Below are 14,924 nucleotides of genomic sequence, written 5' to 3'. Positions count from 1 at the left end.
TTTGTACACATGACTTGGCTGGAGAACTGCACACTAAAATTCAAATAGTGTGAAGGACAGCTGCCTTTCTGTTTGCCCATTACTTTGGAAAGGGCAAATAAGGTGGATTCATCTGATAATGTGAACTGATAATGTGAATTTCTTCCCCTATCCCGAGTTCTCTGACCCTCAGCTACCCTAGAGACAAGACGGTTCCACAAGCCTATTCTGTCCCTCTCCTGCTGCAGAGCTACTCGCAGTTTGGGGTGCGGTTGTTTGCGTTTCTTGCCTGCTGTCTTTTCTTGGCTCCCGTTATGTGTTGACACACTGGGGCAGATCCTGGCAGAAAATCAAGGTGGGGGTGAGATACACACACACACACAACCCAGAACAAACTAAGTTCGCCTCTTAGTTCGATTTTTTTTTAAAATCTCAACACACACACATCAGTTCAAGAACCCAGAGGGAGACAATAGCAACATAACCTCCCCTGGGCTGGCTTTGGTTTGGTAGGCCTGCCCAAGGCTGTGTGCAATTTTGAAAACAATTTGATGTTGCAAAATTGAGCCGAGCCAAAATTTCTCATGGGAGATTTTTCAGCCGCCTGGAAGAACCTTGTTGAGAGGAGAGGGTTGGTCTGGAATCTTGCACTGCTTGAAGAGTGAGGCTGTGCACAACAATACTTTTTAAAGCCTTAAGGGCAAGAAAGCTGCTTTGCTTTCCTTTTTTTTTAAAAAAAAAAAGAAAGCATTTACATTTCTCAAAAGCTGACCCAACTAGCAAACATAGGATTTGCACCACTGTCTTCTGGAATTGTCAAGCATACACATCTTTGGGTATGAGACACTCTCTCTAAAAGAAGCTTGAATCATCCAGCAGCAGAACAGAGAGAAATCGAGAATCTAGATAGCCAGAGGCCTCCGCCAGCAAATGGATTGGCTAACACAATTTTTAAAAGTGCTTGATCCGTGGGGTGGGAGCTTCTGAGTTTACTTGAGGAGGGGTGGAGCCTAGTGGATCATCTCATGGTCACTGGGGAGGTGGTGGGATCTTGAAAGTACTTCAGCCCGAAAGTGTGTTTGTGCCACCCAATCTCTGAGTGGTGCAAGATTCCAGGCACTTAGCCTGGGTTCGTGTTTCCTTTTGAAATCACGCTCAGGGAAGACTGTGGTGTCCTTGTGTTATATGACTTATTTACACACATATACAGCCTGAGCCTACAATGGAGGGGTTCAAAGCATCAACATCCCAAAAGGGTCTTGTTTCTCCTATTGCCATAGCCTTGGATTCAAGCAGAGATCTTGGATGGTGCTCTCTGCTGTTCCAGGATGTAGCTTTTGCATCCAACTTCTGGCTCACATAACTCCTAACTCTCAACTCTGACTTTTATTCCTTCTCACAAGTTGAGGGAGGGGTTCCACCCAATGGCATCTCCCACAGCCCCTTCCTTTGCAGACTAGTCTGGCTGGATTAGTTTTTAACACTTGCCTAATTCCAGGGATCAAAGGGGTCCGGCACGCACAAACCCGTAACAATACCTTGTTTATTCGACAAAATGCCAAAGAACCAAAATTGAGGCAAAGGTATCAAACCCTGCTCAAGTCTTGGCAGCGTTTTTATCAGTGGCTGGGCGGATCTGTTTAACAGTGTTAATCTGCAAACCCTGTAAAGATTAAATGAATTTTTAACAAGCTTAAAACTGACTGGCAAAGTTCACAGCCACACAGGAGAGAGGCCAAAAACGAGATGAACAAGGGCCTTTTATGGCTGAAAGGAATCGGGTGATGGAGAGGGGTGGGGCCTTAGAGAGAGACTCAGTCTGTATCCTGTGAACCCCCACCGCTGGTCTGGAAATCATCTACACAGGACGTCAACCACAGTTCACAAATATCCTGCTGTTCTTTATTAATTGCTAAATTTTGATGAACTTCCCACCAAACCAGTTTTGATCCAAATCAAGAATGACTTAGGTGCATTTTAAGCTGGAAACGTGCATTTTAAGCTGGTAAAGACACCAAGCCTCAAAATGTTAATATCCCATTCCCCGTGAAGAGAAAACCCTCACAATTCTAAACTCTGAATCCAGAGCCAGCCACACTGATGTTGTTGGGCTTGCAAGACCACCATTTTGTGAATGGCATTTTTATTTGGGGCAGCACACATGGCTCTTTCCTCACCCTCTCTTTTTGTGTTTCCCAACACCCATATAGCCGCCCAGAGTGGCTGGGGAAACCCAGCCAGTTGGGTGGGGTATAAATAATAAAATTATAATTATAATTATAAAAATTATTATAGGCCAAGCTGAGATGCTGAGTTGCCCAAGGCCACCAAATGAGATTTAATGGCTGCTCAATATCCAACGCCTTGAATCCATTTGGTCAGAAGCCCAAGCTTGCCCACAAGCCAAACGCTCTGCCTTAATTCCCACAAGTACAAAATTCATGTAAAACATTTCTATCCCTTTGCAGTGTGCTGTTGTGGTTAGGGGACATGGGATCTATATTACTCTGGATTAAAAAACCTGTCTCCTGCACCTATCAGTTTCTGTTTTATTAACTCTGCAATTGTAACAGTCCATTTGAGAGATCTGGTTCCTCGCCACGCCACCAGCATCCACTAGAGGGTGTTGTCACTTCTTCTTGGTTTCTTTGCAAGCCACTACATAGCGCTGAGCCACATTGAGGGGCGGAGAGTAGCCGTCTGCATAGCTGGTATCTTCAAACAGCACAGAGTAATCGTCCTGCGGCTGACAGAGAGAGAGAGAGAGAGAGAGAGAGAGAGAGAGAGAGAGAGAGAGAGAGAGAGAGGCAGAGGAGAAAGTTATGCATTATCTCACAGAGGAGAAAGGCCCCAGGTCCCATGACCTCAACAGATAACCCCAGAGGAAATTCACCCTAAGAGCAATGTTAATCAACTACTTTGTAGGATGACTTGGTCAGAGTGGGCTGTCCCTGCCCCAGGCCCCTGCTACCTTCCAACACTTGCAATTCACAGAATCACAGGCACAAAGACCCAGGGTGGGAAGCAGGAGGGACACAGGATAAAGCCCCACATTGGGGAAGTGCTAGATGACAGAATCACATGCATTCGCTTCATTTGGATGCAACTAGAAATCCAGTTCAGCGTTTCATGAACAAGCTCCCCTTTTTTCTCCTCCTGCAATGGCTGTGGGAATCAACCATGGTTTGAAGAGGGCTCCTTTCAGTAAGACTAACCACAGTGTAACAAGGTTAGGACACAATGCCAAACCATAGTTTAGCCCTGCATCCAAACGAGACCACTATAGCTGCAGCAGTGCTCACGGTTTGCATGAAGAACCCAAGCTCAGTCTCCCAGTAGATCCATTTCAAATGCATGGATAGCAGGAGAATGGAAAGACCTCTGGCAGAAAGTGGCCGTCAGCCAGGGCAGGCGTTGCTCGGCTTAACGGTTCTCAACCTGTGGGTCCCCAGATGTTGTTGGACTACAACTCCCATCATCCCTGAGCTCTGGCCTTGCTAGCTAGGGGTGATGGGAGTTGTAGTTCAACAACATCTGGGGACCTACAAGTTGAGATAGGGTGGCTTATGGACCAATGAACTGACGCCATATAAGGCAGCTTTATATGTGGGAAGCAGGTGAGATAGCTTCCGAAATAGTTTAGACAAAATTCATGGGCAGTAGGCCTCCGTGGCTATTAGTCAGAGCAAGAAGAAGCAAAACCTTTATGTTCAGAGCCAGATGTTGACAACAAACCGCTGGAGATGGCTATCAAGGGATAGACTGGGGTTTTTCAGAGGTATCTGGCAGAATTCTGTCAGAAGCAGAATGCCAGGCTAAATGGACTTTTTGGTCTCGTTCAGGCAAGGCGGTTTTTATGGTGGCCTATAGGAGACAGTGCAAGACCAACGGGAGAGAAAGAGTCGGAGTCTCAGCTGCCCTGTCCTGTGGCCTCTTCCTTACCCGCTGTGGAGGAGTGTGGATAAGTGCTCGGTAGAAACAGGTAGTTTGTGGGTACAAGGCCAGGACCAGCTGATCTTTCTGGAACAAGGCCTCAGGGTCTGTTTCAGGGTTGGCCTTCCACTGGGGCAGGGGGATGATGCGGCGGCGGCTCAAGGTGTGGCGCCTGGAGAGAAGAAGCAGAGATTAAGGGCAGGGGGCAGATCTGACATCCCCTCATCCCCTTGAAGAGTCTCTTCTTCACTTACTCTTTCCCTTCTTCGTCAATGTCATCTACCTCATACCTGGGGAAGAGAACATGGCAGGTGAGAATTCAATGCAAGCAAAACCATAAGGCTGTACAAGAAAAAGGAAGGTGGATTCCAACTTTCCCATGGACACCAAGTGGTGTGCATGGGAAAGTTAGGATCCATCTTCTTTAGGAAACGTTTCTGCACCTAACACAAATGCAACACAGGTTTTGTGGTATGTGTCACCTAGGTAGAATGCCTAGATAATTTATTTTATATCATTTAGCTGCTGAAGTCAGAATCTTCTCTGTTAGAAAGTCATTATCACAACCAAAGAGGCAATAAGGGGGGGGGGTGAATGGTCACAGCAACTTGTCAGGACATACCTCTACTGAGGTGTATATTTTAGGACCCACTTGATTGTTGTGTTTGTGATTTATTTTAAACCATTTTTTATGTTGTATTTTAAATTACTGTGGCCCACCCCGGGACCCTAGGGTGAAAGGCTGCCAATAAATCAAAATTAATAAATATAATAGTAACAGGTGTGCCAATCTTTATACTTCCAACAACAAAACTAACAAGCAATTTCCACCAAGATAGTAGAGGACCTTTCCTGAAGTAGGCCAGGCTACAGGCCATTGTCTAATAAGAGGCTGTGGACATTTGATGCCCAATAGCTCATCACTTCTGAAAACGAGGCTCTGGGCTATCAAGCCAGAAGGTGGCATGTCCAAAGCCAGGGTGAGCCAGGAGAAACTGGGCCACCCAGCAAAACACTGGCCAGAACCTCAGCTCAGGACCTCCAAGAGTACCATTTGATGAAGACAATTCTGGGAATGCAAATTACCTTGCCCTACTTCAGAGCTGCTCATTACAGAACTTTTACTTCTGTGTCAAAGAAGGCACCAGAGAAAACACACACCCGGTGCTGACCTCCAAAAAGGACAGCAGGAACCACAACCAGGCTTTTCCGCAATGTTCCTCTCCCCCTTGGCTCTCCAGATGTTGAAAATACAACTCCCATCAATTCAAGCCACTGGCCTTGTTTGCTGGCGCTGATGGGAGTTGCCAAAGGCTCCCTATGCCTGCATTAGGCCACCACAAAGCCACTTTCTCTGAAGATGTAGCTGCTCACTTTTCAGCACCTCCCAGAGAACAGGCTCCAGGTGACCATTGCATTCATTCATACATCAGTTTGGGCTCAGTCATTGGCACACAGACATGCCCAAACCACCACCAGACCTCTTGAAGAATCCTTTCTGAAAATACATTTCTCCCTGAGGGCTTTAGACAGGGAAGGCCAAGCCTCCACAGACTTCAAAATCAAACTTCTGGCGACTGAAACACCCATTCCTGGGCCCAGATGCCTGTCCAAACACAGGGCTCCCCAAGCCGAATGCTACCTGTGACTGAAGGACGTGGAACCCCAGACTGCCTTCTAGCGCAGTCCTGTAGCCCCAGATCTACCAGACACACTCACTTGTTGGTGGCGTGGTTGTAGCTCACGGCCTCAGCCAAGATCCACTGCTCGTCTCCGTCGACCGTCTTGACACGAGCAGCCACTTTGTCGCCTGGCTTGGCCACGTAGTCGCTAGAGGCAGGGATGGCACCACAGAGAGGGGGAGGTCTGCGGTGGAGAGGGAGAGAGAAGCGGCTGTAAGCTGGGCTGAAGCATAAACACACAGGAGAGGTCCCCAGCACCCGCCATGCGCCCCCTGAATAATCACTTCTCTCCAGGTTTCCCAATCCACAAGGGAAGAGTCATGGCCGACTGCTGAAGGAGCGTCATCAGCACACCGCGGCGCATGGTTTTGCGTGGCGGCTCCGAGTCATTGTAGAGGCCGGCAATCTTGGCAGCTGTTAAGAGGAGAGAGAAACAACAAGGAGGGCTTGGTTAGTGTCCAGGAAGCTCTTAAGAACATAAGAAGAGCCTGATGGATCCGGCCAATGGTCCATCTACTCCAGCATCTTTTTCTCACAATGGCTGACAAGATGCTTTTGTTTTCACCCCTGGCTTCCCCATTTCCTTCCTGGAGAGGAGAGGAGGACCCTCAGCTAACTTATTTCAACCACACCACCACTCAGGGAAATCAAACTCACCCAAAGATTGCCCACGAAATAGCTTGGAAAGCCATACACCGCCGGCCTTCTATTTCTCCTGCTCCCTTGGCTAGTTAAAATGTTGTTGGCTTATGCTGGGATGGTTTGAAGCTGTTTGCTCCAGAGCTCTAAAGCTATTCACCCAACACAACTGATCTTGCCTTCTTGGGACCTTGCAGCACTCACCTATGCGGCGTTCTTCCAGGAGAGACTTGATTTCTGCAATCTTGTCCAAGTCCTTGCGCAGGATGCTAGAAAAGGAGGCAGAAACCCCAAGTAAGAGTCAATGGGAGTTTCTTAAGGGAGTCGAAGTATCCCCACTGGAACATAACACTGAGCTGCACTCACTTGCATTCTGCTTCTGCATCAGCCTTGGCTGTTGTGTAGAGGCCACGTAATTTGGTCCGATAATATGGAGAAACTGAGAGGGAGACAGACAGGGAGATGAGACAGTAAACAGGAGGCCAAGGTGTCAGTCTCCCACAATTCTTCCCTCACCCGTAGCCCTTTGGTCTAGCAGTATCTAAAATAGAAAAACCAGGAAAGAACTGAGGTCTTGGAGAGTATAAAGCAGATGTTTTAAAGTGGAGTGGAGTTGCAACTCACTCTTGTTTTCTGTCTGCATTCTCTCGTGAGTTTTCTGGATGTTGACTAGGTTGTGTTCACTTCTTGATCGTTCCTCCTAAGAAGGAAAGAGCTTATGGGTTACTTTACCAGCTATACAGAGTATCTACTTTAATACACAGACCATATTCACCCAGCCTGCCACACTCAAATCAATATTCTGGCCCTCCCTCAGGATACAGATGCTTGACACAGCATCAAAACAAAATGGCAGCCACAAATTACAATGTTCCTTCCATCCCAAGAAACTGCTGGAGAGGCCCTTTCTTCTCCTGTGCTGGACATCCACAAGCAAAGAAGACTCTCTTTATCTGACCCAACTCACTTCCTATTGCTTCAGATTCCAGGAAAGCTACCATGTTACCTGTGTCTGTTTGATAAGCTGGTGCAACTCCCCCAGGAGCTCAGCGATGCGGGAATCGGCTGATACCAGAGCCATGTTACTGAAAGGGATAAAAAAAGAAAATAAAATTTAACTCAAAAATTGATTTCCTATGTTGTGCTTTATCTTGACTGTACTATTTCATTCTGTGAAAATTCTGCTCTTCAACATACAGCAAAGCTAATAGATTTCCCTAAGAGCTGGGAGGAGGGGTGAATGGGATTGAGGGCTTGTTTACTGTCACAAATGTGGACCTGTTTTTTCAGGATTGCAGAAGAGGTTTAGCCCTAGAACCATAGAATTGTAGAGTTGGGAGGGACTTACACATAGGATACAGAACAAATGTGCTTGGGGTGGCCTCAATGAACAGCACCTATCAAGTTAATGATAGCTCTTAATACGTGCAATTATGCAAAGCAGTGTGATAAAAAAATAGGGTTTTCCCCCTACACACGTTTATAGATGAAGGGATTCTATTCTGCAGTAGAATGCAAAATAATGTGCTGGGAATTATTCCATGTGAACTCAGAGCCGCTCCAACTGTCCTTCATTCATGATGATTTTGGTGGAATGTCATACACAATCCCACTTTCAATACTATTTGTATCCTTGCTGGCAGAAATCTGTTTTTTTGAAGAAACAGCATAAATCATTTGTTAAGTCTGAGACTAAATGGCCATTTACTATCACATCCCTCAATGGGCTTCTTTTGGTTCTTCATTCATTTAGGTTTCAGACACTCATGCTGCACCAGAATTAAATATAACAATCTCGCTTAGAACCACACTCCCAGCATGCACCACGGCCGGGCACCACTGAACAGAGGCCAAAATCCCAACATGCCATGCGGCCTGACAGTGCGCGATCTTACTGTAGCCTTGAATCACATTTGCTGCAGGCGCGCCTGAATAAGCGGCGTGCGCACGTGCCCCGGGTACACGCACTAAACATATCCTGAACACGCGTCAAGCCATACATACGTTCTGCTGTTTGCGCGTCGAGGCAAGCTCTACCGCACATCCCCGCATACTGTTGCTGGCATAATGGGAACTGCCTGCTCGAGTTCCCGGATGCGAAACCCCGGCAAGCCTTGCCCCGTTGCCAGTGGCAGGGAATAGCTTCAGTGACGTTTCTTGAGTGCGTCCGTCATTACTGCGGCGCTAAGTGGAAGTTCGCGTGTGCCTTCCCTATGGGTTCCAGCAAAAAAGAGGGAACTGGGATATTGCCTATTTTTCCTGCCACGGCTCATTTCGCTTGAGCAAGCTGCTGCTGACTGTCCTACTTATGCGGGATTAAACTCTCTCTGAGTTAGCCCACTAATCTTCCGATGGCGAGAAGCGAACTGCCCTTTCAAACTGCCACCCTTCCCTTTTGATGGATGTAATAATGGAATACTAAATGGTTTAGTTTTTGTAAAATATGCAGAGATATATGATATGCAAAATGAACCATGGAAAGAGAATAAGGGAAGTCGTTGATATTTTAAGAATGTTTAAATGAGTATTCTAAATTGTAAAACAGAAAATTTAATAAAAATGTTTCATATTTATACAACTGCCAGCCTTCCCTTTCTGCAAACTTCACCTTTTATCTTGTCTCACATTTTGCCCTTACATGTGATTATTCCCCCTCCCCACGCCCACAGCACTGTCGATAGTGATTCTTTTTGTAATTTGCTGCTGCAGCTCTTTGAAAATCAACCTCTGCCTACAGTATTCTCTTGAACGAGGGCTGTGACCAATGAGAAATCTTCTGCACTCAGGGTCTCCTGGGAGTTGTAGTAATTGCCATGGGGCGTCAGCCTCCGAGTCTGCTCTACTGTCGGCATTTAATGCAAAGCATGATGGGGCTGGGGCTGTTTAAATCCTGCTTTTTGAGGGTGGTGAAGTATTTGTATAGCAGAGCCATTCTTTCTTGCAAGAGGGGTGGGGAAGAGCTCATTTTCGGGATAGAGAAGTTGTTGCTCCTGTGCATGTTTCTTCTGAAGTAAGCCCCACTGAATATCAGTCGGACTTACTATGTACGGGATTGCAATATTAATAAAACAGAACGAAGCTGCGTAGGAATTTTAGAGGATAGTGTCGCAGCAAATCCAACTAAATGGACAAGACTACTCAGAATCTAAAGATTTCTGATATCTTCTTTAAAAGGGGTTGCGGTGGAAACTAAATTCAAAAAGCGAGGCGTTTCTTTGGAGGAGGAATCTTGTTTGTTTTAAGCAGTTGTACCCCGCTAAAGAATGAACTCAAAAGCTGTGAACAATTAAGAAATCAACATACAATCATCAGAGCAAAAGGAAAACTAAACTAAGTATAAAAAGGAAGCATAGCCATCAAATAAAAAGCGAAAGAAGTACTTTGTAGGGAAATGTTTTAAAGACTTCCATACCTGATCTGAATCATAAGCAAATTATGAAGATGTGGTGGGCATGCATGGCTAGAATGCCTAGTGTCTTAAGAAAAAGGAAATCCTGGCAAGAAACCATAAAAATGGCACCCAAAAAGGTTTAATGGAAAAAGATAACCGATCAAATTTTCTCTGCTAGGACAGATACAACCAAGGATACCCCCTGAAAGATCCCTGTGTTGTCTTCTGACTAGTTAATAATTCCTCTGCTTCCTTCTAGCAAATGAGAACAAACTGAACCAGGACTGCTGATCCTAGATAAGATTGTACAGCACTGGCAAAGCAGGACTGTCCGTTGCAGGGGAGGGTATTCAAAAGATAACTATGCCCCTAGCTTTAATAATATCTACAGGTAGCCCTTGGACCAGCTGTTTCAGGAAACACAACATGTTTCGTTTGAAGACCAACGTTTATTGTGGAGTACATTGTTATCAGTTTTGTACAGATACTGTTCTAGGGGCTGCAGCGTGAGGCCACATTGTCGTGAAATGCAAGAGGTATTTTATGCCAGCTGCACAAATGTAAGATGGGGGACACCTGACCTGCCAGTAGTAGTACATGTGAATAGGATCTAGGGGTCTTAGCAGACCACATGCGTAACTTGAGTCAACAGTGTGATATAGCGCCAAAGAAAACTAGTGATATTCTGCATCAACAGAAGTACGTATAGTGTCCCAATCAAGGGAAGTATGAGTACAGTGGTATCTCTAGTTATGAACGTAATTCGTTCCGGAGGTCCGTTCTTAACCTGAAACTGTTCTTAACTAGAGGCGTGCTTTCGCTAATGGGGCCTCTTGCTGCTGCTGCGCCGCCAGCACACGATTTCCGTTCTCATCTTGGGGCAAAGTTCTCAACTCGAGGTAACTCTTCCAGGTTAGCGGAGTTTATAACCTGAAGCGTTTGTAACCTGGGGTGTTTGTAACTTGAGGTACCACTGTACTGCTCTATTCTAACTTGGTCAGACCACACCTGGAGTACTGTGCCCAGTTCTGGGTGCCACAATTTAAGAAGGACATTCACAAGCTGGAACATGTATAGACAAGGATGACCAAGATGATCAAGGGTCTGGAAACCAAGCTTCATGAGGAATGGTTGAGGGGGCTGGGTATGTTTAGCATGGAAAAAAGGAGTCTGAGAGGAGATTGAATTGCCATCTTCAAATATAAGAAGGGCTGTCATAAGGAAGATGAAGCAAGCTTGTTTTTTCCTACTCCAGAAAGTAGGATTCGAACGATGTATTCAAGTTTCAAGGAAGGAGATTCTGACTAAACAGGAAGAACTTTATGAGAGTAAGAGCTGTTCGACAGTGGAATGGATTCCCTCAGGAGGTTGTGGGCTCTCCTCCTTGGAGGTTTTTAAGCAGAGGTTGGATGGTCATCTGTCATGGATGCTTTAGTTGAAATTCTTCCAACTCCACAATTCTATGATTCTATGATTGGTACAATCTGGAAATTCTATGTGAAGTTTCAGTGCAGGGATAGAAATCTGGTGCCCTCCAGATGTTGTTGAACTACAACTCCCATCGCCTCTGCCCATTGACCATGCTGGCTAGGATCAATAGGATCTGGCAGTCCAACGTCATGGAGAGCCACAGGTGAGCCACTCTTGCAAAGCAGTCAGCACAGTGACATTCATAGTTATGCTGACTGCAAGCATTGTCAGGCTAGACTTTCATGAAGAAAACTGAAAAGTGCAACCATATGGAAATACGTGTGGCCGTGTCCCAAAAATGTGGTTTTATGGCACACACAAACATTAGTCCCCCCTGCAGCTTCTGGAGTCTCTCTTCCCACCCACAGAAAAATAAACTGTTACTGCTAGGAAGAAGAAAAAGGAAATGAAAACAAAATGAAGCAATTGCTGTGTCATTTTGCACGGGGGCGGTTAAAATACAGACTGCTTACTGGAACTCGCAATGTTAATACCCACACCAGAGCTCCCATGAAAAAAAACCTCAAGCCAGGGGAGGGTGGTGGGTGTGGTAGTGGCATCAAGGAAGGTGATACATGTTTTCTGATTAGGCCACTGTTTATCTGAAACAGAATCAAATCACTTCTGTTCTCAAAAATACTGCTGAGTCTGCTGATTCTGAGATGGGTGTTGTTTCTTGTGCCCGCCCACAATCATCCCCTTAATGTTGTTATGGTGCTACAAAGTGAGGCCACTCTTTTTCTAGGCTTCTGTAGTGCATAGATGGTTTGGAAGATGCTCACTGGATAAACACCAGCCACTTAGGTGAAAGGTTAGAGAGGCATATTTTGGAGTGTAGGCTATCTGGAAGCACAAATCTAACACATGTGTACTTGGAAATAAGTACCATTGAGTCCAGTGACTTTAGAAATAAGTCTCATTAATTATGTCCACAGGTAAGTGTGGACAGGATTGCAGGCTGGTTTTTGCAGTTGACTGGCAAGAAGCAGTTTTGGGGAGTTGTGATGGCATGTTGTTGATTTTGGAGAAGTGATCCTGGTTTCAAAAGAGTTGCTCCATCTCCGGGTACATCCTCTGTTTGTACATTTGTAAGTAAATAAGATATTACAAAATGTCATAATACTCTCTGGTCAAAGACTGCTTCGTGGAGCTTGCCACTGGTCTGAGAAAAGGACACACCAGCTAATTCCTTGCTAAACAGCCCCGTGGTTTTGTTGGCTTGCTCAGTATTTGAGTTATTTGGACCAACCTTTTTCTTTCCATACCATCTCCTGAGGAGATGACGATGAACTAGAAAGTCCACATACTTTAGACCAGATTGAAGGATACCTCTCTTCTGATCCAGCCCATTGCAGTGAGTGGGGGAGAGCGTGCATACCTGACTTTTCTCCCAACGTCCCTGCATGCCCACGTAGAAGTACAATGTCTGGCAAAAAGCCTATGAGAGTAAAATCCAAAGCATGTGAGCCAAAATCTTTTCTTTCCCTGGCTCCCACACACTGGATTTTATGCTATATTCAGATACAGTATGCAGATATGAATATGCAGGGGTATTAAAACCAGGGTGAGTACACTAGCTGGGCAAAAGTACACTCAACACCCCTCCCTCTGATAGGCTGGATCAGGGAGACATATACTTTATCCAGCTCTCTGTCACAGACAGGTTCAAGTATTCTAAGAACAATTCTTTCCACAAATCTCTCTTCATGCCCCTAAATAACGCAATTCCTACTGTGTGTGCAACTAACAATACCAGTAATCAGATCGACCAAGTTTTTAAATTCAGCTTTAAAAGAGTCTTGGGTGAGTATGTTCCATTTTTATTGGGGCAGCAGTGCTGGAGAGGTGGGTTTAGCCTTCCCAACTGTTAATAAGACTGGCAGGCCATGGCGGGGGAACAAACAGGAAAAGATATCAATATAGCATTCTCCACTTTCAGTTTGAGCTGTGGAGATTTAGACAGGACTGGCCCAAGGCATTTTACTGTCTGAGGAGGCCAAAGCCAAGATGGCATGCCTCCTCCTTTCCTCTCCCATTGACTCTTAGGGTTTGTCCACACCAGAGTGAAATGTGGATTTGCACTTGCCTATGTCCCCATTAATGTGGGGGTATCTGCATGAAGGCCTCCCTATCCCAGTGTTGGTGTGGACCTTTCCCTTTTTAAATGTAGGGATTTTTGATCCTTGGAAAGTCTGAAATGTACATTAACAGAAATGGAAAATGATCCTCCACCACAGCTGAGGGCATCAGGCTAGATTAGAAGAGCACAGGAAAGGTACCCCTGACCATTAGGTCCACTCATGGACGACTCTGGGGTTGCGCGCGCATCTCACTCTATAGGCTGAAGGAGCCCACGTATGTCTGCAGACATCTTCTGGGTCATGTGGCCAGCATGACTAAGATGCTTCTGAAAAACCAGAGCAGCACATGAAAATGCCGTTTACCTTCCCGCTGGAGCAGTACCTATGTATCTACTTGCACGTGACATACTTTCAAACTGTTAGGTTAGCAGAAGCTGGGACCGAACAACGGGAGCTCACCCCATTGCGGGGATTCGAACCACCGGCCTTCTGATCGGCATGCCCTAGGCTCTGTGGTTTAGACCACAGCGCCACCCGCATCCCTGTTGCTTGAGGTGGTCTCCCCTAAATGGTAGGTCCAGCCCTAGATTTAGAACAATAAAATGGGGTGAGAGGTGTGGGTTAGCAGTTAAATCTCCTCCTCCAGGTCAGCTGCTCTGCTAAAAATTTCACACCTACCCACCCCCATGGCTAATTTAAGAATTTTTTAAAAAAATAAGGTCAGGCAATACCATCACAGATCTCTCACATTGTGTCTATTTTGGCAAAAATGGTTAATGTGCCACCTGTCTCTAGATTTCTGTTGAACACAGAACCACATACATGTACGGCACGTACGGCACTCTTCATCTCTTACTCTTAAAACAACTCTAGCTTCCACTGTGACACAATTAGCAGCATAAGAGCAGTAGCTGGGATCTGGTATGGGTGTTTTGGGGAAAAAGAATTGCTTCAAGGAAAAACAGGAACAGCAGTAGAGTCACCTTGGAGCATAACAATAACATTGACTCAGCCTCTCCTTGTGACTTGATCTGCTTGTGTGTCTTGGGCAGGATCCAAACCACAAGGACTTAGTCAGATAAAAATACACAAATTAGGAAAAGAGAGCAAAAGGGCCCTGCCTAGGGGGAACGTGAGACACAACACCAGGTAGAAAATTCAGGGCAGCACACCAGCACAAAGAAATAACAGATCAAAATTTGGGTCTAGAGTTGATTCCACAAACTGGTGTGGCACAGTACGTAGGGTTAGACTAGGACCAGGGATCCTGAGTTCAAATTCCCTCTCAGCAATGAAGTCCACCTTGTACAGTCACGCACCCTCAGCCTAAACTACCTCAAACAGCCTAAAATGCAGGGGAGCTGGAGGAGATGCCAGCTTGAGCTCCTTTGAGGAGCAGTGGGATAAAAAGCTGATAAATTGGATTACATTTCTTGGTTCTATATGCATAATTTCTCAGAGCATGTGTAGATTAGCATCTTAACAGACACTAGAGAAATATTTTAAGTCCTTTAATCACACAGGGACTCCTAGTCCCTGGCAGTTGCATATAAAACAGAGGATTCCTTCCAATAGAGGACTGCCCTCTGCAACAGATGGCCAGTCTATGGCATCCATGCTCAGCACACAGGGATCCCCTATCTGTTCAGCAGATGTGGGGAATCTCAGCTTGCAGGTGGATGCCAGAAGCTACAAAAGAATGGAGCAGAAAATGCAAGAAGACATATCTCAGCATAGGATAAGGGACTG

The 14,924-nt window shown here is 45.7% G+C and overlaps 1 protein-coding gene across 3 annotated transcripts; it reads right to left on the bottom strand.

Annotated features, from left to right (window-relative positions):
* Positions 1-1,859: 1,859 nt before the first annotated feature.
* Positions 1,860-8,370, bottom strand: SGF29 (SAGA complex associated factor 29). Of its 3 annotated transcripts, XM_081885377.1 has the most exons (11): positions 8,238-8,345; positions 7,582-7,630; positions 7,240-7,318; positions 6,858-6,933; positions 6,600-6,672; positions 6,438-6,502; positions 5,879-6,008; positions 5,632-5,778; positions 4,167-4,202; positions 3,922-4,084; positions 1,860-2,725 (listed from the first exon to the last, which is right to left on the bottom strand). In XM_081885377.1, the coding sequence occupies exons 3-11, from the start codon at positions 7,312-7,314 to the stop codon at positions 2,609-2,611; spliced, it is 882 nt and encodes a 293-aa protein (XP_081741503.1). In that variant the 5' UTR covers positions 7,315-7,318; positions 7,582-7,630; positions 8,238-8,345; the 3' UTR covers positions 1,860-2,608. The 3 variants fall into 3 exon arrangements, with proteins under 3 accessions (XP_081741503.1, XP_081741502.1, XP_081741504.1); XM_081885376.1 differs by lacking the exon at positions 7,582-7,630 and having other exon boundaries at positions 8,238-8,370; XM_081885378.1 differs by lacking the exons at positions 7,582-7,630; positions 8,238-8,345 and adding an exon at positions 7,942-8,046.
* Positions 8,371-14,924: the final 6,554 nt, after the last annotated feature.

Source organism: Podarcis melisellensis, assembly GCF_964234715.1.
Source record: "Podarcis melisellensis genome assembly, chromosome: 13".
NCBI lineage: Eukaryota > Metazoa > Chordata > Lepidosauria > Squamata > Lacertidae > Podarcis > Podarcis melisellensis.
The sequence above is the reverse complement of the archived record's forward strand: the minus strand, read 5'-3'. Positions and strand labels throughout refer to the sequence as shown.

What these genes read in the sequence shown, in the direction of transcription:
- SGF29 (XM_081885376.1), bottom strand. Translation starts at nt 7,314, where the DNA reads ATGGCTCTGGTATCAGCCGATTCCCGCATCGCTGAGCTCCTGGGGGAG. An exon ending in ATTGGGAAACCTGGAGAGAA is followed by an intron (nt 5,779 to 5,878) that starts GTGATTATTCAG and finishes TCTCCACCGCAG; the next exon opens with ACCTCCCCCTCTCTGTGGTG. An exon ending in ATTGACGAAGAAGGGAAAGA is followed by an intron (nt 4,085 to 4,166) that starts GTAAGTGAAGAA and finishes TCTTCTCTCCAG; the next exon opens with GCGCCACACCTTGAGCCGCC.